We start from the raw sequence: 22,982 nt of genomic DNA, 5'->3' as shown, positions 1-22,982 counted from the left end.
CACAGGCACATTAAATACAACCCATCCAAACACTGAGCTCATCATCCTCTCCCTAGACCTGCTGCCCCTCGAGAATGGAGGACCCCTGTCTCCATGAACGGCACTGCCATTTACCAGCCAGAAACCTAGGATTGGCCTGAGACCTTCTTCCGCCTTCACTTCCACTTCCTGTCATCATCAAGAGCTGTCTGTTCTACCTTCTAAACATGTCTGGATTCTCACCGTCTCTGCCACACACCAAGCCACCTGCCCCACTGCACTCATTTGCCTTGGAGGAGTGGCCAGAGCAAAAGTTCTCAAATGCAAGTCTAACCCTGTGTGTGACATGTCCCGTGTGCTTAGATAAGGCTCAAACTCCTTCGTGGGACAAGTAAAGCCCTTGATGATCTGGTCCTTGATTAAGTCTTGGGCATCTTGCCCAGACCACTTAATATGTCTTCATATGCCAGAGGCCTACAGAGCCGGATTGTAACTGCCTGTGTAATTAAAACACCTCTACACGAGAATGCCTGTTCTCTGATGCTGGAGGTTATGCCTCCCGCTGTCCTGCCCTAGGCCCAGCACAATGCGTGTGAAGACAGGGCTGCTTGAGAATGGCAGTAAAGGACTGCACTTGGGGTCAAAAATGCTGGTTCCACTACTCACACTCCTGTGTCACCTTGAGCAAAACACTTCCGCCTCGGGTTTCCCATATGTCAAATGGGTGCAATCATCCCTCTTCTCTGTGATATGTCAGAATCAGAAGACAAAAATATTCGTTGTTGTGAACCGGCACGCCATCACTTGGTCTCCTCCACCACACTTTGCCCAACAATCAGAACGGTGCCTGGCCTAGAAGCAGGGCCCGACGCAGGTGAGGCCAGCGAGGCGCCTAGGGCACAAAATTTCAGGAAGCCCTCCTTGTCGTTTTCGTGCAGTTGCAGGGCGCGCTGACGAGGAGTGTCCGCCCGGGGTGGGGGGAGGGGGAGCGGAACGGAGGCGGCCGGCCTCACCTGCGTCGGGACCTGCCCAGACGCCTGAAGGAACCGGTGAAAGACAACCTGCCCTCCAGCGCTAGGCCCGCCCCCTCCGTGGCTTGGCTTCCGGGTCGGAATGAGGCGCCCTTCTATTGGCTGTTGTTCTCTGGCGTCACTAGGCAGCGCCCGCTTGTGCAAAAGTCTTACTTAGTGAAGCAGCCTGGCGTGTTGTCCCCGCAGTTCCCCGCCGGTCGCTGTTTCCGAAACGCGCTGCAGGTGTCTAGGCGCCCGCTGACCTCGGCCCCCAGCTCGGTGAGCCCTAGCCCGACAGCTCAGGGAGCCCGGCAAGACCCGCCGCCGCGGCCAGGTAGGTTGGGGTGGGGGGGCGGGCCGGTCTCAGCCTCCCTCCAGGTCTCCCGCTGGGGTCAGGACTGGACCGGGCCCCCCCATCCCTCTGACCACACGGGTGGGGTGGGCCGTCGTGAGTTCCCGCTGAGTGCCAGGGACCAAGCTGGGGGACTGGTTCAGGGTGCCGAGCGAGTGGGTGGCGGGACGGGGCCCACGTCTCTCAAGCTGTGATGCTTGTGCTGTTTCTGCCTCGAATCTCTGCGTCTTTGCTTAAGAACACTTTTCCAGAGTTGAACTGAGCTCGTGCCCTGTTGCATCGTGATTACCGCAGAAGCACGGAGGCCACTTTCTAACTGGTACTTTGGCAGATGATTTCTTTACGCCTCAGTGTCCCCTTTGTAAAATGGGACCTTGTGCCTGAGGGGATTGCTGTAGGGTGGAATGAGAGCCTGAATATGCCTGTCATGTGGGAAGGTCATAGTCAATGGGGCCTGGGGTTATCTTGGAGAGCAGATGACCAGCCTTATTCCTGAAGCAGCAGTCAGAATGTGACCCAAGTTTTCCCTGGCTGATAGCAGACAAGGTGTCTATGGGGCTCTGGGAGATCTGTTGGAGATCTAACCCCCACCCATCTCTAGGACACTTTAGCCCAAGCCAAGAATTTCGATGTCACCTGGACTTGGATTCAAGTCCCAGCTATTTTCTCTCCCTGGGAACTTGGGAAAACCCCTTCATCTTACTAAGCCTTCGTTTTTTCATTTGTAAAATGGGGCTAACAGTACCCATCTTCCATAACTGTCAAGAGAATTAAATCAGATATTATAGGTAAAGCACTTAACACCTGGCATTCAGTGGGAGTGGTTACTGTTTTTTCAGTGTGTGGAGATCTGAGTGCATGCATTTTGGCTTGAACACATTTTTGACAGTAGCATGGTTGTATAAGACAGGAGGGCAGAAGTTTCAAAGCTCCTTGTTTTCTGGTCAAACTTATTGGCCATGACAGTAGTCAGATCAGTGACCTGGGTCTAATGAATCTTTAACTGAAGGTGGCAAATTGAGTCATCAGGGTGAGGACCAGGAGTCTGGGTCCACCTCCACATGACTGAGCATAAAGGGCTGCTTTTTAAAGCAAGGGCCCATGCAGGGCAGAGACTGTTTGGAATGAAGGCCAGACTTAGATTAAAAACAAAACAGGAGAATGGGGTTTGCCTCTGAGTAAAGCCTGGAACTCAAAACAGGACCTGAGCCCTGTTGATACCTTCTAAGTGATTTGAGAAAGGAAGACATAGCCATATTGACAATCACCAAGCTTTCCCAAGTAGTGAAAAGTCAAGCCCCTGCTTCTGGCATTTGTTCATTCAACAGAGAGCAGTGTAGAGCCTTCTGTGTGCCAGTCACAATGCTATGAAAAAGCAGTGAAAAGGACAGAGGTAGTCTTAGAACCCAGAGAGGAGACAGCCCAATGATGCCTGTCAGGCTTTGACCCTGCCCTTTGTCTGCAGTCTCTTCCCTCAGGTAGCCTGTACTTCAGCAGGAGAAACTAAATACTGTCTGGAGAGGCTCATGGGAGTTGCTTCTAGAAGGCTGGGATAGCCTGGTAGGGGGTTTAGCTTGGTAATGTGAGCAGTGGAAAGCATTTTCACTAGGAGGTTAATAGGATCAAACTGGCATTTAAAAATTTGCCTATGACAGCTGTGAAGCCAGTTTTACCAGTGGTCACTTGCCCATGCTGTGCCCCACTCTTAACTAATTTCTAGTCCTGCTTATTTTAAGGCCAGCCCAGCTCAGCTCAGTATCACTTCAAGAAACTAGACAAAGGCAGGACCCTTGGTCTTTACAACAGTGGTCCCAATTGCTGGATCTTACTTACAACGTCATTGTTAATATCCGTCTCCCCTGACAGCAGGACGGCAGGACTGAATGTGTCTGATCTATACTGTTTGTCCAGTGCCTCAGAGATGTGCCAGGTACAGTGTAAACCTCTAGAAAGCACTGGTTGAAGGAACACTGGAATCCCTCCTATCTAGATTAGTGCCTGGCATGAAGTAGTCACTCTTCTAGAAATGCTTCATTACATGCATTGAATTGAGAAAAAAAAAAAGTCACCTTATAAAATGTAACAGTGAAATAACTAATAAATGCAGACTACTTCTAGGAATGGCTGGTGGGCAAAAGGGCTTGGGCTGCAGCTCAGGGAACTTTGTGGATCTTGATGGTGGTTTTAGCTCCCTCTGTCCCCTAGGACCTAATTTTTTCTTCACAGGTTCTGATGCTGGTCTCTTGTAGAAGGTTGCTCACAGCTTTGCTGCAGGCTCAGAAGTGGCCCTTTCAACCCTCCAGAAATATGAGACTGGTGCAGTTCCAGGCACCCCACCTGATGGGACCTCACCTGGGCCTGGAATCAGGGAATGGCGGGGGGGTCATTAACCTCAACGCCTTTGACCCCACACTGCCCAAGACAATGATGGAGTTCCTGGAGCAGGGAGAGGCCACTCTCTCGGTGGCAAGAAGGTAAATCAACAGGCAGCATAGCCCTACAGTGGCTGTCCTGCTACCCTCTTTCTCGTTCCACCCATTCCTGCCCTGGGAAACAACCAGCTAGTAACTTTTTTGCAAGTGAGCAGGGTAACTCTACCTTTCCTTTCTCACCTGTTCTCTTAGTGAAGAGTCTTAGAAATCTTGTATGACAACATCCTCAGGCCCAGGGATGGTGATTAACTATCCCAAAGCCACATATTTGGTGGTGGAGCCAGAACTGCTTCATCACACTTGCCTTCCCCAGGGTATTAAGTTCCTGGCTGCCTGAGGAGTCTGGGACCTGGGAGGGGGGGAGGGAGGGGAGGGAAGGTCTGGATTCTTGGCTCCTTGAAGGAGAGAGGACTGCAAAGAGGTGTTCTTATAGATAGTTCTTGGGTTTGGGCTAGATTAGGTAGGGACTTCCCCAAAGCCAGGATCCGTGTGGAATCTGATGAAATTAATTGAGAACCACTTTGAGTTATTATTTTTACATATTAAACCGGCAAAAATACAGACGTTTGGCAGCACACAGCGTTGGTGACGGTATGCTTCCTATACTGTCATAGTCTTGCAAGATTAGAAACTACACGGGTGCCTGGGTGGCTCAGTCGGTTAAGCGTCCGACTTCGGCCGAGGTCGTGATCTCACAGTTTGTGAGTTGGAGCCCCACGTCGGGCTCTGTGCTGACAGCTCAGAGCCTGGAGCTTGCTTTGGATTCTGTGTCTCCCTCTCCCTCTGCCCCTCCCCTGCTTACACTCTGTCTCTCTTTCTCTCTCCCTCTCAAAAAATAAATAATAAAACATTTTAAAAAATTTTAAAAAGAAAGAAACTACTTCTGTATCCCTCATCAGGTAACTGGGTGTATCTGTATTGTGCAGGTATATACAGCCATATGAAAAAAGAGGGGAAAGTATATACTGTTATGGAGAGATCTCCAAAAATATGTATTTATTTATTTATTTTTGAGTTTGAGAGAGAGTGCACAAGCATGCATGCATGCAAATAGTAGAGGGGCAGAGAGAGAGAGAGAGAGAGAGAGAGAGGGAGAGGGAGAGAAAGGGAGAGAATGAATCCCAAGCAGGCTCTGCACTGTCAGTACAGAGCCCAACGTGGGGCTTGAACTCATGAACCGTGAGATCATGACCTAAGCTGAAATCAAGAGTTGGATGCTTAACTGAGTGACCCAGGTGCCCCTAAAAAATACATGTATTTTTAAAAATGTATTTGGTGTCATTTGCCTAAAAAAAGGACGGGAGGAGCAGAGTATACATAGAGCAGCCATGAAGAGCTACACAGGACACAGTAGCTGTGTCCAAGGTTGGAGCAGGGTGACTAGGAGAAGGGGCAGTAGAGAGGCCTTTCCATTCTTCCCATTTGCACCTTTTGAATTCCTTACATGACATGTATTACCTAACAGGGGAAAGGAAATCAACATAGATAAAAATAAAGTGTTCTGATACCAAGGGACAATAGCTGGGTTTGATTTCCACATTGATTGTGATGGTTTATAGATCTAGAAGTATATAATTGTAAGTTTGTTTATTTGAGAGATTATGCCCAGGAGGGGCAGAGAAAGGGGGAGAGAGAATCTCAAGCAGGCTCCAGTTGTGAGCGTGGAGCCCACTGCAGGGCTCGAACTCAAGAACCATGAGGTCATGACCTGAGCTGAAAAAGAGTTGGACGCATGACCAACTGAGCCACCCAGGCGCCCCTTTAAAGAGCAAAACTTGTGGCTGCTGCAGTACCTGCCCAGCGTGTCCAAGGGTTGCTGGCCTGCTCCCAATCAGTCCCTCTCTCCTGCTCTTGTCTCTGCAGAGCTCTGGCTGCCCAGTTGCCAGTCCTACCACGGTCAGAGGTGACCTTTCTGGCCCCGGTCACACGGCCAGACAAGGTGGTGTGTGTGGGAATGAATTATGTGGACCACTGCAAAGAGCAGAACGTTCCTGTGCCCAAGGAGCCCATCATCTTCAGCAAGTTTGCCAGTTCCATCGTGGGGCCCTACGACGAGGTCATCCTCCCACCCTTGAGCCAGGTCAGTGCTTCCTTCCTCACTGCCCTCCCCAGTCACCGGGGCCCAGCGCATGGGTGCTCAGCACTCAGGATGCCTAAAGAAGCCGCCTGTTGCTTAGTGTATTAAGCAGATACTACTGGGGACTATACAGTGGAAGGCTGGTCTCAGGAGAAAAAAGAATTAACATATCTTTTACTGATTACAAAAATAGTGCACCTTAATTGTAGAAAAATAAGAAAATTTAGCATGCATCTTCTAAGAGTAAGCAGTGTCCTGCATGACCGTAATAGCCACTATCACCACTAAGAAAATTAACATAATACCCATTATATGGTCCAATTGGGAATATTCCCAATTGCCTCCAAAGAGGATTTCTAATTTGGGTACGGTTTTATTTTTTGTTGAACCAGGGTTAGTCAAGGCCACACATTGTACTTGGCTATGTCTCTTTAGGGCTTTTAATCTAAACAGGGATCCACAGACTTTCTCAGAGGGTCAGTTAGCAAATAATAGACTCTGAATGCTATAGAGTGTCTGTTGCAACAACTCAGCTTTGCCACTGTCATGGAAAAGTAGCCGTGGCTGATACATAAATGAGTGAATATGGCTGTGTTCCAGGAAAACTTTATAAAAGCAGGCAGTGAACTGGATCCGGCCTGTGGGCCATAGTTTGGTGATTTCTGATAGCAAACAGTCCCCCTGCCATTTTCTAGCTTTCGTGACACTGATTTTTTGAAGAATCCTGACAAGTTCTCTTAGCATATCCCGCACTCTGGATTTGTCGGTTTCCTCATGATTAGATTTAAATGTTTTTGTCAAGGATTTTACATAGTTCATTTGGACTGCTGTAACAGAATATCACAGACTGGGTGGCTTATAAACAACGAATTTCTCACAGTTCTGGAGGCTGGGAAGTCCAGGATCAAGGTGCTGATACATTTGGTGCTTGGTTCATGGACTACTGTCTTTTTGCAGTTTCCTCACATGGTAGAAGGGCAAGAATCTCTTTTATAAGGGCACTAACCCTGTTCATGATATGAATGCAGTCTGTACCAACAGATGTGCATCACACCCCATTGAGAGGCCATTTGATCACTTGGTTTACTTGATGTTCACGATCTCTTCGTTGGAAAGGTGCCTTTCACTGTGGTAATTAAGCAGTCTGTAGGGTAGTAATTTGAGAACCTGTGACTATTCTTATTGCCACATAGCTTTTCATTCAGGGATCCTCACCTGAATCCATTATTGTATGTATTAGGGGTTAGAAAAAGGTGATTTTTCTGTCATGCCGCCTCTACTCTTATTAGCTGGCATCCTGTGAAGAAAAGCTGCCTCCCTTTTTATACTCCTGTCCCTAGCAGGGTGTATTTCTGATTTTTATTTTTACCCAGTATGTTGTAATCTATCACTTACATTCTTTTTGATATTCAAATGCTCTCAATTTGGCCAGTGGGGGGCTCCAAGTTGGCCCCATCCTTGTCACTTTTTGAGTACTTCCCTTGCTTTCTGGCCAAGATATTCCAGGCTCATCTTGTATTCTGTCTCAGACCTGGAATTTGCCATTTCCCCTAAGAAACCTAGTTCTGTCTAGTGGGAAGCAATCCTAGAGACCAAGATCAGGTGTTGGGGTGCTCAGATCAACTGGTTGTTACCATTAGAACGAGCAACCAGTTTGAAAGGCTAAGTTGTATCTGTTTTATAGTTGTACTTTACAGATTATGGGAAAGGCTGAGCATGTTTTCCTTTTTCTGTGGCCATGCTCATTTCTTTTCATTTAAATGAGTTAATACCCGAAAGCATATAGAATGCTATTGGCGTGCAGTAGGGCTAGCTGTTATTACTTGGTATTCACCCTTTTTTGAAGGCATCAAGTCACTTGTAAATTCAGTGCCCAGACTCCTCTTGCCTTCTGCAGTCACAGTGGAGAGCTGTGCCCGCATGGAGTGGTATTACCTGCCAGTGCTCGAGGATTATGGGTCTACAAGCCACACTTCCCCCTCCTTCACTACATCTGGCTCATGGTGAACACATATGTGGGCCCACAGCCCCTCCCCACTGTTAGAGACCCAGGGCCTGAGGCAGGGTGGTGCATACCCCTCAGCATGGGAATGGAGCCAGGCAGCCCACTGCTTCTTTCTTTACAGGAGGTGGACTGGGAGGTGGAGCTGGCTGTGATCATTGGAAGGAAAGGCAAGCACATCAAGGTAAGGTGGAAGAGGAGTGGCCAGCGGTCTGTGCCATTGGGAAATGGTTGGCAACTACCTGCTCCCAGCCTTATTCCTTGCCCATCTTTGGCTAGTTCTGGCTACTAACATGGGATAAAGGCTTGGTCATGGGGGTTGGTGTCACCGTGATGATCTAACTTCCAATCTGGCCAAATCCCCTGTCCCCTAAAGGCCACAGATGCCATGGCTCACGTAGCCGGCTTCACTGTGGCTCATGATGTAAGTGCTCGTGACTGGCAAATGAGACGCAATGGAAAGCAGTGGCTGCTGGGAAAAACCTTTGACACCTTCTGCCCCCTGGGCCCTGCCTTGGTGACCAAGGACAGTATAGCAGGTAGGTCTTGAGATAACCCGTGTGGTAACTCTTCCTGCTCTTGCATGGATGCATCAGAGTAAATGAAAAGCAGCACTCAGGAAGTTCGGAGTATGGAGTTGCCTTTTGCTGACTCCTTAGAGAGCAAGTCAGCCTAGGCCATGAGTTTCACAGGCGTCCTTCATGTCCCTCACTGCAGAGGTATGACTTCCTCTAGCTGCCACTATCCAGGAGCATCTTTAAGTTGGAAAGAACCAGAAGTTAGGTATTGAGCATCGGAAAGTGGCTGTCAAAAGCCTGTACACCTTTTCCACAGTAAGGAAGATCAGGACCTCTGCAGCCAGTGTTAACAGGGCAGCACCGGTTATAAGCAGCAAGGGCAGAGTGAACAAGAGGAAAGCCCGTGATTAGGAGGGCAGACAGCCATCTAGGTGGGGGTGTGTCCATGCGGTCCAGGCTTTACACCACCTGATGTAGCCAGCCATCAGTGAAGTGAAACTGTTCCAGCTGCTCTAAGGAGCGTGAGTGTATACGGTAAAAAATAAAATAAAAGTGCTTATTAGGGCACTAGTACGGGTAAGCTGTCCCCTGCCGTCAGATGCAGGAGACTTCAGTGCCCCTGCCTATACAGATACCAAGTCACTTCTGTATCTGCAGCTGTCAGCCTCTGCTGTGGACAGATGGCCATTTAAGGCAAAAACAGCCATTTTTTTCTCTCCCAACTGAGGGTCTGGGACAGGCCCTCCTAAACTCACCCAGATACTCTGCTAGGTGGTAGACGCAAGACCAGCAGACAGGCCTTTCATTTGGGAAGTCACAAAGCCTCCCTCTGTATTTGCTTTGAGTAAAGGGAGGGGTTTGAGAGAAAACAAGAACCCCAACGTGGTGCTTTTGCATTTTTCAGATCCACACAACTTAAAGATCTGCTGCCGAGTGAACGGGGAAGTGGTCCAGAGCAGCAACACCAACCAGATGGTGTTTAAGACAGAAGAGCTGATAGCCTGGGTCTCCCAGTAAGTGGGATGGGGCCCTACCTCAAACACCCACCTGAGGTTGACCTGAGCCTTCCAGTCTTGGCTGTGGCCATCTCAGCCCCTGGTCTCACCTGTCCCATTTGCCCCAGGTTCGTGACTCTTTACCCAGGGGATGTCATCCTGACTGGGACGCCCCCAGGTGTTGGTGTATTCAGGAAACCTCCAGTCTTTCTCAAGGTAGGTTGACTGAAAGGAGGAAAGGGCACACACACCCAGAATTCCTGGCAGCCTTGAGAAATCCAGGCCTCGGAGCCCAAAGGACTGATGTCCTCATGGCCTGCTGTTGCAGAAGGGTGATGAAGTTCAGTGTGAAATCGAAGAACTAGGCGTCATCATCAACAAGGTGGTGTGATGGGTCTTACCACAAGCCCTGGACTTAAGAGGTGGGAGCATCCACTGCCGTCCATCACAGGGAGCAGCCCAGTGCCAGCTGTTTCAAGCTGCCTCTTCTGGGTGGAGGGAGAGGGATGGAGCCCTCCTCATCAATAAAATTCTCAGCCCAGAGCAGCAGCTTGGCCTCTGCTACAGTTTATCGTCTTTTAGGGCTTTAGGGAACAAGATACAGCATTCTTACAGGGAAGGAGAAGATACCCCAAAAAAGACACTGGCCTTGGGAAAAGTCCAGTCCCCTCGCTTAACACACCAAAGGATGAAGAATGCAAGAGAGTCGACAAGGGACAATGAAACAAGAAAAGGCTTTATATACAGTTCGGGTAAGGGTGTACAGCCTCCCTTCCAGTCTTCTGGCTCCAGCGCATGGCTATGATCTGGGGCTGAGAATCTCAGCAGGCACTCCGTCCCACAGTTCTAGCTACAAATGAACTGCCGGATGAACTGTTCCAGCTTCTCCTGATTTTCCCAGCTGGTGAACGCAGGGGACAGGTAGAGCATGGGGCCTGCGGGGCTGGGCGTCTGCTGCAGCACCTGGACCATAGAGAAGGGCTGTGAGCGCCCACCCGGGAGGCTGTGCCCATCCCTCGGCAAACTGCCGTGAGACCTGGGGACCACTGGGCCTTAGTGTTTGAGTGCAAGTGCTGCCTCTTAAGCCCCCCAGGGGTAGTGGTTTAGGAGACCAAGAAGGCCAGGAAAACCATCCTACCTTCTCCAACTACTGTCACCATACCTATTCTTCCCAGAGCAACTCTCTCAGGGTGTAGGGGTGGGAGGCAGGAGGATGGTAAAACTGGCTCCTCTTACCCCCAGGTCTCTGAAGGTCCAAATAGCACTGATGGCAAGATTTGGGTCTGCGCACTCTGGAAGGAAGGGAGAAGTGAAGGCTAGAGGGAGTGGCAGGGAACCACTGGGAATAGGCTTCTCTTGTGTTGAGAAGGAACTAACCAAAAAGATAGGGCTCAGACCCTCTCTGTACCCTGCAGCCCTCCTTCCTGGAGTTGGGGTTGTCACTGACCAGCAGGGGGCAGCAGCCACTGGCAAACCCTCCCCTGCCTTCAGGGAGTCTGGGCTGGCCGCTGCGGACTCACCAAAGAACCCTTCCTCCTGGGCAGTGGCCTGCAAGAACTGGAACAGCTGCTCAGCGTAGCCCGACTCTGTGGGAGAGAAAAACCTAGGCCTGGGGCCCCTGCACAGCCTCTGCCCTGAGCTCTCCCCCCTCCCTCTGTGGAGAGCCAGGGAAACGTGGGCCTCACCTGTATCAGGCAGCTGTCCCTGGTGGAGGAAGGTGGCAGCCTGTGCAAAGGCCTTGAGCAGCGGGCTAAGCAGGCGGCAGAGGAAGAGGAAGAAGTCGGGGCAGTGTGACTGCTGACTGAGCTGGAGGGGGACAGACCAGAATGAGGGCAGCTCCCACTGCCTGCCTGCCGCCTCCTTCCACTGTGGTTTCTCCCAACTTACCCTGAAGAACCGGCCCTCAGCCTCCTCGAAGTCATCACTGTCACTATCAGTAAAGTCTCCACTTGGCTTCCACAGCAGCTTTGCGCTTAAACGCTGCCGCCCTGTGTCACAGGCCGGCCTGGAGCCTGGGGTCTGGGGGCCATGGGAGTTATTGGTCCCTAACAGGTTCAGCCTTGAGCCTCCCACTTCCCCAGACCAAGTACATAGACCAGGCACATGAAGGTGAAACCAGAAAAGGAGACCCAAGGAGCCCAAGAGGACACCCAGGACCACACTAGACCGTGACACCTGCTGAGCCAACTTGCAGGGTGAAAGGAAGTGAGCACTGACTCAAGAACCACAGTTCTGTGGACAAGAAATGGGGGTGGGGGGCAAACAGGAGGTATGCACAGAACCTCAGAGGTACAGCTGTCCAGTCCTGTCATGATAGGGAAGATGTGGCAAATCCAGGGCAAAGAAGAGCAGAGGCGGGACCCAGGCCTCCCTGTCTGCCAGGCCAGGGACATGTCCACCCCCACAGCACACTAGGGCAGAGGAAGAGCCTGGGGCAGCTGTCATTCTGGGTGGGAGTAGGCAGCCAGGCCCCAGTCGGACTTTGTCTCCTCTCCGCCTACCTCCTCGGCAACCAGGAGCCCACACTGGATGAGACGGTCCAGCACTTCCTGACAGTAGCAGTAGGAAGACTGACAGGGCTGAGGAGAAAAAGCACCCATATGGCCTCAAGAGAACCAGGAAATGGGCAGGAGCCCAGCCAGAGCAGGGCCAGAGACCTCCTGCCGTAGGAGGATTTAAGGGGTTGGACTGGGCAGGCGTGGGCCCCGGACCTCTTCCGACAACCACGTGGGGGAGGCTGACGGGACAGGGCTGACCTGTAACAGCAGCAGGTCCTGTGGTAGCAAGTGCAGCAGCAGCAGGATCTGGCGGTACAGCTCGTTCTGGCTCAGCAGCTCGATGCCCTGTAGCTCCCAGGGTCCCTCAGGCGGCACCCTGCCTGCCAACAGTCCCCGGACAGCACAGGCTTGGAGAGGAGAGGGCCTCGAATGAAGAAGGAAGCCACTCCCTCACCCCTACACCCGTCCCACCCAGCCCAGGCCCCGGGGACGCACCACCCACAGCTTCACTCAGGAAGGCAGGCAGCAGCTCAGCACTCAGATGTGCCAGGTGGGTGAGGCCGGGACCCAGCCGAGGAACTACGAGCAAGTCCCCCTGATGGACGCGGAGGAGGGTCACGTGTGCCTGTAGCAGGCTCAGCGTGTGCTGCACAAGGCACCGCAACTGCCCTGAGAAGCCCACGTCAAAGCCACGCAGTAGCGTCTCCTCGGTCAGCCAGGAGAACTCCCCCAGGAGCTGTGACAGGAACACACCCTGCGGTGGGGGGGGGGGGGGGGGTACGGTACAGGAGCTGAGCAGGAGGGCCACACCCCCTCCCCCAGCCCCTACTACTCTGTCCCCTACCTTCTGGTGCTTGAAGAGCAGCAGTGTCGCCATGATGGCCGTGCTCATCACTGCCGAGCTCATCACGCTGGCTGGGGCCGCGGTGGGAGAGGAGAGGGAATGCTGATCGGGGCCTGAGGCCCAGCAGCCTACTCCTTCCATCACCCAGCGAGTCTTCCTAGTCAAGAACCCTCCTCCCCCAACCCGTAGCAGCGGCCACACACCCCCCACACAACTCCACCACAGGCAAGGGGAGAGAAGGCCTGGTCCCTGAGTGCCACCCTTTCCTGTGGAGAACCAACATTTATCAAATACATGCTGAGAGCTCAGGGACCATCCCTGCCTCACAAGCCTACTCAACCCATAGTCTTTGCCACAGAGAAGGCGCCCGAGAAGGGTAGTAAAGAGAATTCGGTTAACCTAGTGTCTGCTTTAGAGGGTGCTCTTAAGTCCCTTATATGCGTAACTCTGTGCAGCTGCCATCAGCCTCATTTACAGCTAAGGTAAAGTGATGAGCCCAAGGCAGGGCCAGGTATGGCCTTGGGTACGTGGCTCATCCAGGCATCTGCCCCCTGCACAGTGCATCCTCCATGGCTTAGCCGGCCTGTGTGCACTCTAGTGGCTCCCTCCTGTTCTCCCTGGCTGCCCTGGCTCCCCAGAGCCAAGAAAGCTTCCACTCCTCTTCACATGTCCCAAGTGGGCCACACAGGAGTGGGCATCGGGTGCAGAAACCCGTTTGGAATGGAGGGTCCCAATGACTGGCTGAACCAGTAGAGACACTACTCAGGAGCCTCCCCTGAAAGGCCCAGATCCCCTCACCATTCAGGACATGACGGCTCAGCCTCCTGACCAGGAGCTGGTCCTCTTCCTTGAGCGCCAGAAGGGGCCCAGTTGCTGGAGTCCACTCCTGCTCCTTCTCCGTGTCTGGGACAGTAGTGCTGGGATAGAGACACAGATCACAGGATAAAGGGACCGAACCTAAAAACAGTTGTGGGGAAGCCAACCTTCCTCAAAGGTAAGGATATTTCCCCATCCCCACTCCCAAGGCAAGAGGTGGCCCATGTAACTCTAGCCCCTTCCAGGCCTATCTGCCACGTCCCGCAGTCAGGTTATAGGCAAGGAGGGAGGCCTGGGACTGTTCTAGATGACCCATGGATAACTGGCGAGGGAAGGCTGGAGGAAACGGTGATGTGTTTGTGGGTATGGGGGAAAGGGGTGCCAGTTTACAAGCTGGATTGACAGGGCTACCAGCCTTGCCCCTGAGACCCACACACGCCCATGCCCCTACCATTGGCCCAGCACGATGGGCTGCAGCAGCTGCTCCAGGGTCTGCCTGCTGCCCCAGCAGCTTCTAGCGTTGATGGTGTATTCCTGCCCAGGACAAGGCTCTTAGGTGGCCTACCCTGGCCCACCAGGAAACCTGCACATAGCACATCTGAGGCAGGCAAGGCTATCCCTGCAGAGGGCTTTGAGGGCCAGGCTGCCAGAAGCCACGGGACAGACCCCAGGTACTCCCAGCCTTACCCAACAGGCTGCATACCTGTAGGGAGAAGGGCTGGGCCAGGTGAACACGGACACAGACTGGGCGGCTGCGGCCCCAGCCTCGCAGGATCCGCAGGACAGCCAGAGCTCCTGTCCACAACCCCAGTGGGGCCGAGGCCTGCAGGGAGGGAGGGGTTGAGTGAACAGATTTCCTGGGGTCACTGTTTTCTGCTCTGCTTTATCTTGGGCCCAAACTGGTACATGACCATGACCTCTTCAAGCTTATTTTCTCAACCACGAAACAGGAGAAATCCCTCTAACTGGGTCTTGTGAGGATGAAATGACTCAGTAACTATAAGGGCCTTGGCAAGTGCCACAGGATGATGATTGAAGAAGTCCTTTGAATTCTCCCCTTAACCCTAGCCCTAAAGGGAACTGGCCACAGGACACAATAATGTGTATCTTCTCATGGGGTACCTGGGTGGCTTAGTCGCTTAAGTATTCGACTTCGGTTCAGGTCATGATCCCATAGCTCATGGGCTCGAGCCCTGCATCAGGCTCTGTGCTGACCGCTCAGAGTCTGGAGCCTGCTTTGAATTCCATTGTGTCCCTCTCTCTCTGACCCTCCCCTGCTGCTTGCACTATCTGTCTCTCGAAAATAAATTTAAAAAATTTTTAAAAACCAAAACAATGTGTATCTTTTCTAGAGATGGTACCCATCTGGGGTCCCCGGGGCAGGAGGGTCTCACGTGGTATGCATCACAGGGTGCATCTGGAACCAGATCATAGGTGATGGCCACTGGCACCAGCATAGCATCTGGGACAACGCCCACCTGGACAGCCTCCACCACCAGTCCCAGCCAGTTTTGGCCCAGGGCTGACAGCCGAGGCCCCAGGACCCCAGGAGGCTCTTCCAGGAATATAAGCAAGGGCTGCTTGCTGACCAACAGCTGCTCTATAGCCTGGAAGAGAATTAGGGGAGGCAGATATCAAGGCCAGAGGAGCAACAAGTCCCTGTACTCTGGGCTGGCCCCACTGGAACCACTGGGGGCACTTACGGCATGGACCACGGCCCTTGCAATGACTCCCTCAGAGCTGTCCAAGGTGAGGTTGGCCTCTGGGGGCAGGAAAAGCCCCCCAAGCTTCTTTAGCAGGGCTCTGTGAGGCACAAGGCAAAGCTTGATGAGAGAAGGGGCTCAGGAGATGGGACCAAGGCAGGATAAGCTAGTGAGAGCTTTGGCCCACCACCGCCAGCCTGGATCCTGCCTGAATATCCTGAATCCAGGCATGGCCTTAGGGCTAACCCTCCATCTGAGCCCCACCGGTGGAGATGGCAGACTTGGGAACAGAGAGACAATGAAGAAGGCTTCTGGGCAGCTGCAACACCCCCATACACATCCCCACACACCCCTGCCCTGGGCTGGGGACTTCTGCCTTGCATGTCTAGGGGCACAAAGCTTTTACCTGAGGGTGGGAGAGCAGGTGCGGGGGTCCCAAGCCACACGGAGCACACCCAGGCCTTGGGAGAGCAGCACAAAGGGCAGCAGGATCCCATCCAGGAGGGACTTGTGGGTAGAGAGGAGGACAAGCGGCAAGCCCTGCTTGGGGACAGCCAGAGGGAAGTGCCAATCCGCCCCCACCCTGAAGATGCAGGAAGCTGAAACCCAGCACCTCCGGACCCAGGGCAGCCCCAGAGGGAGGGAGGGTTCAGCTGAGCAGTTCTTCCTCTGAGCACATTTCCCAAAAGTAGAGGAGCTCTGTCAACAACTTTTAAGGTAATGCACTGACATAATGGTTAAGACCATGATGAAAAGACGTTAGAGGAAGCCCCATGGGAGCAAGACCGTGAGACACGAAGAGAAGGTCGTCAAAGAGCAGTGGATTTTTCCCACCAGCTGATGGGGCTGGTCCCAACTTGGGGCTTGGCTAGCCTCTGCTCCTCTGTTCCCGCCATCCCCATCCCAATGGAGGGCGGGCCTTACCGCCTGGGCGGCCTGGTGGACCATCTTCATCTGGCCCTTGTGGAGCTGCACGTTCAGGAAGACACATTTCAGGAACCGCAGCAGCGCCCAGCTGAATAGTCTGGAGAGGGACAGCCAGTCTGAGGTTGTATCTGGGCCCCACAGGCCCTCAGAACGCTGCCCAGCACTCCTCTAAGGCAAGTACTATTACTGTCCCCACGTTATGGAAGAAGGAAGTGAGCCTTGAGGAGGTTACAGAAGCTGAACAGTAGAGAAAGCTAAGTGGTGGTGCAGAGGCTGGAAGGCAGGCCTGACACCAAACTCCACGCCTGTGAGGTGCTGTTACTTTCCCAAGACTTCATGGTGCAACTGCCTCAAATCAGCTTCAGGGCATCTCCTGCCTCCATTTACCCCAAAGGAAATTAGAGTACCAAGACCCTCTCTAGGCATAACCTAGCCTGGTCTTTGAAAACTGCTGGGAAAGGTGAAATATAAAGGAAGGAGTTAGTGATACAAAAAGGGGAGAACTGAAAGGGCCAAGTCCCTGAGGCAGCATTCCCCAGAGGCCCAGTGGGGGGACTGGTGGGGAACAAGGACAGAAGCGTAGATGCAAGCACCACAGAGACGTGGTGGACAGGCAGCATGCCCTCGTCCAGTGGCTTCTATTTCTCTATGAAGCAGAAGATGGGGGCATCAGCTGACAGTGGGTAAACCTGAGGAGCAGTCTGGATCAGTCTGGGCGAATGCTATGTGCCTCTTTGAGAATCTCATAAAGGAAACAGAAAAGGCAGGTACAGAAAAGGCAGGTAGCTGAGTCCAAACAGAACCAAGTGACTCCTTCACCAGGACATTATCATCATGAATTCCAATGCTCTGGAACTGAAGCAAGTCTAGGAGGGAAGAAAAGACAAGAGAGGGGCTGATGACTGGTATAAAGATGGTCAGGTCAAGGGACTAGAAGTCTCAGCAAAGTCAAACAACTGTCACATGGAAGGCTGGTCAAAGTTACTGACAACCTCTACTTCCTGTCCTAACCAAGCAGTTGACCACTGAGCACTTTCAAGACAGCTAAGCACCACGCACAGCCCTGTGCCTTCTTTCCCTCAGTGACTCATTCATCTCTCAGCTTTAAACATCATCCGTATGCTAAAGCTTTGCAAATCTATGCTCCTGGCCCCAATCTCTTCTGAGCTCCAGACTAAGCAACTACCTCTTCAGTGTCTCCAACAAGTCAGGTATCTGAAACTCTTTATGTCCAAAACATCCTTTGTGGGCCAAACTCACTCCTCCCCAAGCCTGCCCCCTCCATCCACAACACCAGGTGCTCTGCCAAAAACCTGGCTCTCCCGTGACTGAGATCTCTTCCCCTCATTGCCCCCACCCTCAATCCATCAGGGAGACCTGTTAATTTCACACTGGCCTCTCAATCCATTTTTCCAACCCCTACTGTCACCACCCCATGCCCCATGGATGGCACCTCACCTGGACTAACAAAGCTTCCCAAATAGTCTTCTGTTCTCTACTCTTGATTCCAATTAATCTTGTCAGTTCCTGCCTAAAACCTTTCCATTGGTTTTCACTGCACTTAAAAATCAAATTCAAACAACTTGAATGGCCCTGCATATCTTGTCCCTTCTCTCAATTTCGTCTCCAACAGCTCTCTCTCCCTCACTCACCAGCTTCCAACCCCATCAGCTTCTTGAGCAAATGTGGCCCTTTCCTATGGCCACAGCTCATGCTATTCCCTCCAGGACTGTTCCCTCCAACCTTGCCCCCTCGACGTTGGCTCCTTTCCCCTTTGTGTCCCTGGCTTACAAGTCTCTTTCTCCCCTGCAGGTATTCTCAATCCTAGCCCTTGTTCTGTCCTTGCAGCCATGTGTTACTCTGTCCCAAGCGTCCCTCCACTCTCCAGGAACAGTGCCCTGCATCTCAGAAGAGCTCAGACCTGTGTTACAGGAGTGTGGGAGAGAGCATGGGAGCCTGTAAGATGGAGGAAACCAGCCACCTCACCTCCTCCACAGGAACCTGATCTGGGGAGAGAAAGAAGAACAGAAAAGGAGCTGAAGTCTGGACCACAACCAAGGCTTCCTGGGGTGACCCCCAACCCCCTATCCTCAGGACAGAGAGACAACGCCAGGCCAGCAATGGTAAGAACCTGGGCTGGAAGCTGACTCAGGTCAAAGCCTCACCCCATACCTGACTGGCCCCACCAAGGAGCCAGCTGTCCTCAAAAGGTCTCACAGTGTCTTCAGGCATTCCCTCGGGCTCTCTGGTAAACACACCATCCAACTTCCCGGGAGGGGAGTCTAGTCTTTCCCCAAACTTAACCAACACTCATTTTCCAGAAGGGCAGAGGCCCCAGCCCAGAAAAGAATGCCCCTCAGCACAGAGTTACCTGAGTAGGAAGGGGCAGGGTGGAGCCTGGATATGGCCCAGGATGCGCTGTACCTCTTTCTTCACAAGGCCTGACACCTGGCCTTCTCCAGCCCCTCCTGGGTCCCTCCCTGAGATGACATTCTGCACCCTGTGGTGTGAGGAGGAGTGGTGTTAGGCTGGGGCAGGACTAAGATCTCTCAGGTAACTTCCCTCAGCACCACAGCATCCCGATGAGCACAGATTCCAGTATTTATCCTACATCTTTAAAGAAGGGCGCCAGGCAAAGCTAATGCTCTAGAAGCCAGCCCTCTCAACCACCCCTACCTAGAGCATCTGTCATCCCTTCAAGGGTCTCAGAAGTGCCATCCAGACCCCAGTCCATGCCTCCTCACCCAGTTCTTTCCATGATCTTCTCTGGGGCGTCCCGACAAGGTGGTATGTGTTGCTCCAGTGACCACAGAAAACAGCAGAGCCTCCGAACCAGCCAGCCCCGAAACCTGAGCACAGCCCCCAGAGCAGGGGGAAGATGTTTCAGAGGGCCCACGCTGCACTAGGGTCTACAGAGCATGCTCCATCAGAAAGGGATCACACCTGAGTCCCACGGCCTGAGAACACCTGAGCTTGGCTTATCATGGAGCAGGAAGAAGCAGCACCTGCCCCTCTGTGCCCCCATCCCTCCCCTCTCCCTGCTGAGTGGGGTACGGGTTTAGGGCCTGACACACTGTGGGCAATCCATAAATGCTCACAGAACAATCTGCAGGAGAGTTCCAAGCTGCCTCTCCCCACCTGCGGGTATGGAACAGAGGATGGGGGCCCTTCTTTTTCCACCAAAGGGAAAAATAATGACACCACAAAGCAGGGCCCCAGCAGCCCTGCACCCAAGGGCCCTGCCCACCACCCTCCACCCATCCCCCAGCTCTGACTACCTGGTGTTCTCCTCCTTCACCAGAATCACGTTGCAGAAGCCTAGATCCATTATGCTTCTGTGAAAGAGGGACTCCTGCACGAGAGGGGCCAGGGACAGCATGTCCTTGGGGGGAGGGGGGCCTTCACAAACCAACAAAGGAAAGCTCCTGCTCTATCTTCTGTAGTCTCTGCCTGATGAACTATTGAGTATACCAGGAGACAATTACACCACAGCATTTCATTTCTCATCTTGAGACTTCCTCAGGAAGAAGAGTTCCATGGTCAAAGCAGAAGTGTTGCACTCTCTACAGAATCAGCCTCTTGGAGCGTAGCATATAAAGTCTCTGAGAAGTTCTCTTATCAACATCAGAGAACATGTAGCCTGGATCTCTGCCAGGACCCTGGGGCTCATCAGCACCAGCACATGGCATGGACACAAGGTCTTCAAGCATGTGTTGCATGTTATGTGACTTTAGTGTCCCCAGAACAGAACAGTAAGACTCACACAGGCATGGCCAGACCCCAGCCCTCTGGCCACACCCTAGCTCCTCTCTCTGCACTTCTCCACCCAACTCTCCCAGGCCTGGAAGCCAGCCCCAGGCTGACAATACAACCAACACGGGTGCATCCATCCCCTGGAGAGAAGAGCAGAGGCATGGGCAGGAGAGGGCTGAACTCAGAAAGACATAAAGGAAGCTGCTTCCCAAAGCCATGGCTCTCATAGTCAAGTTTCCCCAAGATTCCTGGATGGGGCCCAGCCCCAACATCACTCACCCAGCTCTTAGGAGTGCAGGTCTGGCAGCAGCGACCCACAAAGGGGCGATATTTCCCCAGGAATGGGGTAACAGCCTCCAGTTTCATCCCAAAGCCTGAGGACCACAAGCTGGTCTGGAAAAGGGCCACAGGAAGAAATGAGAGGTCTCAAAGTCCTTAGCAGGGGGAAGGAAGTTCCAGAAGTGAGGGGACATGGGAGGGGAGGGGAGAGGACAGAGGGTACTGGGGGAATGGGAAGGGCCACACTACCTCCCGGCTGTTCTGGGTGTTCCTCTGCTTGGTCTGGAGTCTGGCTTCCAACATGGTATCCATTGGGGGCCTATAAAATCTGGGAACTAGCCACTTCTGCGCCTCTCTCTCCCCCACAGGAACCTTACCTGGGGAGAGGAAGAAGGATGGAGGGGAAACTGTAGTTTGGGCCACAACCAGAAGTTCCTGGAGTGACTCTTCCTCAGCCCCCACCTCCAGAACGGACGGACAATACCTGGCCCAGGAGGAGTGAGAAGCCAGGATGGAAGATGGAGGGAGACTGGCTGAGATCAAAGCCCCACCCTATACCTGACAAGCCCTACAAAGGAAGCCAGCTGGCCTCAAAAGATATCACAACGTCCAGATCAGGGGCTCCCTCAGGCTAACATGAAAGGGATCAGCTGTCTTGCCATCAACAGGCACCCTGCCATCTCATAGTACAGACGGGGGTGACAATGGAAACTGAGACCCCTTCTGTGCACAGGGAAAGAAGGCTGGATTGGCAGGAAGGAGGCATCAGACTGCTAAAGAGGAACAGGACCATCATCACAAGGCTACCAGGTCCTGCTCAGCTGCTCTTCCCTTTGCACCAGAAGACAGAAATTTATCCATCCAATCATGGGTACTAGGTGGGGGACAGTTGGGGGCCAGAACACAGACCTGTTCCCAAGGAATGCTCATCTGGTTGGGAGCAAGACAGACTTTTCCATAGTGGATCCCCTCGTAATAGTACTCTCCACAAACGCTCCCACCTGGTATCTCCTCAGCACCCTCTTTCCCACCATAATACTCCCCTGAACTAACAAACATCTTTCTTCCCCAAAACGACTCTGAACTCCTCTGGGCCTAGAAACTGGACGCTAAAAACCCCTCTGACCAGATTTCTCACAATGTCGCTGATGGGTAGGCTGATCCAATTATTGATGTTACCCCACCACACAATGAACAAAATAACCATGTGGAAGCGCCTTCTCCCTTCCCCGTCATCCCACCAAATTCTGTCCATGGCTCTCCATCCTTGATGCCTCTGGATCACCCTCTAATTTTTGCCTCTGTTCATTGATTCCCCCAGCCCAAGCTTGCTGGGCAAGAAGCCTCCTGCAGGGCCAAGGTTTCATTTCCCCACATCATCTGAAAGTCTCCTGGGGGCAACAGCTGCACAGAGGAGGGACCCAGGAAGTGCTGGATGGCAGACTGGAACTTCCTCTCCCAGAATTCCCCTGGGTCTCTCCTCTTCCCACTTAGCACAGTTTAGAACCATGAAGCCAAGAGGCAGGAGGATGGAAATTCCTTCAGTGCACAAGCTCTGGTAGACTCATTCCAAATGTACTTCCTACTTTGAAAAACGTTCTCACAGCCCCATTCACAGACACTTGGCACAGGGAGCTCCCAAGCCAAGGCTGCCATGTGAAGATTTCTGCCTACTCTGCAAGGAGGATGTCTTCTCCCCAGCCTCAGACCACCCCCAATCTTAAAATCTAGCCCCATTAGATCCGTGCCAACCCTAAAGGGGCAGCGTAAAACACAGGCAAGGGGTAACTCCCATTCACCCCAAGTCAACTACTCCGCTCATAAGATCCAGAGGTCAGTTCTGGGGTAGATCTTTCTAGTGCTCAAGTCCCCAAAATAGGGGCTTCTGTCACTCTGTAGCTCCTGCCTGGACATCTATAGCAGAGGTGGCAAACTGGCATCGCAAGGGCCAAATGTAGTTCATATACGTATTTTACTTGGCCACATAATGTTCTAAAACTTGATTAATTAACTTCAACATTTAAAGCTAGTGTGCTTGCTCTATTAAAAACAACAGGTTTCCAACTGCTGTTGTTATATTTAAAAAAAAAAAAAAAAAAAAAAAAAAAAAAAAAAAAACACTCCCCAACCTGAGAGCGGGCATCTCTGGCTTGTACCCCAGACGGCCTGGGCTGGCTGGAGCCCGGAAGCACTGCCTTACCATTTGCCACATCAATCATGCCTGATACCCAGCCCGTGTGCACAGCTGAGTTTGCAGCCCCTGGTCAAGGGATAACATCCAAACCCGCTCTCCTGTGTGGAATGTCTGTTCCCCACAAAGAGCCGCAGCTTGAACACGGCGTGCCGAGGGAACGGAGGGAGGAGCGGGCTCGGAACTCGGGCCTCTCACCAGACCCCTCGCAAAGCGTTCCCCGAGCTGTCTCAAGATAACGAAAAAGCGACTGCGCCAGTGGCGGGGTCGAACGTCTGACCTGGACGCGTCCCATAGGTCTAGGCTGCCGGGAAGCCACAGTAGGACTCATCTGCGCGGCAGGCCGTGCAAAGTCCGCACTCCGATCAACCCTCGCCAACCCCCTCCCGAAAAGTCGCCCGAGCCGAGCTGGCTCCCAAGATGGGAAGGCCCCGGAACTATCCTAGGCCTGGTCTGACCTGCCCCAGCGCGGGAGCAAACCCACGGTTCTCACCTCACACCCGCCGCCAACTCCCGCCAAAACAGCAGCCCGTGAAGACGCCGGAAGGCAAGGGCTGGCGGCCTCTGCGTAGCCGGCTAAAAGGGAGCCCCGTTCACCAATTGGAA

General features: G+C 52.7%; 2 protein-coding genes across 12 annotated transcripts; one reads left to right on the top strand and one right to left on the bottom strand.

The window, feature by feature from the left end:
• Positions 1-1,122: 1,122 nt before the first annotated feature.
• LOC132692043 (oxaloacetate tautomerase FAHD2A, mitochondrial) lies at positions 1,123-9,914 on the top strand. Of its 5 annotated transcripts, XM_078444761.2 has the most exons (9): positions 1,123-1,323; positions 3,208-3,271; positions 3,568-3,815; positions 5,637-5,853; positions 7,977-8,036; positions 8,229-8,391; positions 9,275-9,383; positions 9,494-9,581; positions 9,694-9,914. In XM_078444761.2, exons 2-9 carry the CDS (start codon positions 3,263-3,265, stop codon positions 9,754-9,756), a joined length of 957 nt encoding a protein of 318 aa, XP_078300887.1. In that variant the 5' UTR covers positions 1,123-1,323; positions 3,208-3,262; the 3' UTR covers positions 9,757-9,914. The 5 variants fall into 5 exon arrangements, with proteins under 5 accessions (XP_078300887.1, XP_078300891.1, XP_078300890.1 ...); XM_078444765.2 differs by lacking the exon at positions 3,208-3,271 and having other exon boundaries at positions 3,645-3,815; XM_078444764.2 differs by lacking the exon at positions 3,208-3,271 and having other exon boundaries at positions 3,591-3,815.
• A 171-nt stretch (positions 9,915-10,085) lies between these two features.
• Positions 10,086-22,982, bottom strand: GPAT2 (glycerol-3-phosphate acyltransferase 2, mitochondrial). Of its 7 annotated transcripts, XM_078444760.2 has the most exons (22): positions 22,870-22,979; positions 20,435-20,562; positions 20,186-20,299; positions 19,432-19,505; positions 18,898-19,002; positions 18,525-18,653; positions 16,151-16,250; positions 15,633-15,766; positions 15,227-15,326; positions 14,918-15,130; positions 14,227-14,346; positions 13,975-14,057; positions 13,506-13,624; positions 12,708-12,778; positions 12,359-12,617; positions 12,122-12,270; positions 11,867-11,944; positions 11,253-11,384; positions 11,051-11,171; positions 10,886-10,951; positions 10,602-10,657; positions 10,086-10,328 (listed from the first exon to the last, which is right to left on the bottom strand). In XM_078444760.2, exons 2-22 carry the CDS (start codon positions 20,495-20,497, stop codon positions 10,212-10,214), a joined length of 2,403 nt encoding a protein of 800 aa, XP_078300886.2. In that variant the 5' UTR covers positions 20,498-20,562; positions 22,870-22,979; the 3' UTR covers positions 10,086-10,211. The 7 variants fall into 7 exon arrangements, with proteins under 7 accessions (XP_078300886.2, XP_078300884.2, XP_078300883.2 ...); XM_078444758.2 differs by having other exon boundaries at positions 11,051-11,384; positions 22,870-22,981; XM_078444757.2 differs by having other exon boundaries at positions 10,886-11,171; positions 22,870-22,980.

Source organism: Panthera onca, chromosome A3 (assembly GCF_046562875.1).
Source record: "Panthera onca isolate mPanOnc1 chromosome A3, mPanOnc1 haplotype 2, whole genome shotgun sequence".
NCBI classification, from domain to species: domain Eukaryota; kingdom Metazoa; phylum Chordata; class Mammalia; order Carnivora; family Felidae; genus Panthera; species Panthera onca.
Note: the sequence above shows the minus strand (reverse complement) of the source record. Positions and strands in the feature narration are given on the sequence as shown.

What these genes read in the sequence shown, in the direction of transcription:
- LOC132692043 (XM_078444761.2), top strand. An exon ending in GGAAAGGCAAGCACATCAAG is followed by an intron (nt 8,037 to 8,228) that starts GTAAGGTGGAAG and finishes TGTCCCCTAAAG; the next exon opens with GCCACAGATGCCATGGCTCA. An exon ending in GACCAAGGACAGTATAGCAG is followed by an intron (nt 8,392 to 9,274) that starts GTAGGTCTTGAG and finishes TGCATTTTTCAG; the next exon opens with ATCCACACAACTTAAAGATC.
- GPAT2 (XM_078444754.2), bottom strand. Translation starts at nt 20,497, where the DNA reads ATGGATACCATGTTGGAAGCCAGACTCCAGACCAAGCAGAGGAACACC. An exon ending in CACCCTGTGATGCATACCAC is followed by an intron (nt 14,347 to 14,917) that starts GTGAGACCCTCC and finishes CCCTCCCTGCAG; the next exon opens with GCCTCGGCCCCACTGGGGTT. An exon ending in GGACCTTCAGAGACCTGGGG is followed by an intron (nt 10,329 to 10,601) that starts GTAAGAGGAGCC and finishes TCTATGGTCCAG; the next exon opens with GTGCTGCAGCAGACGCCCAG.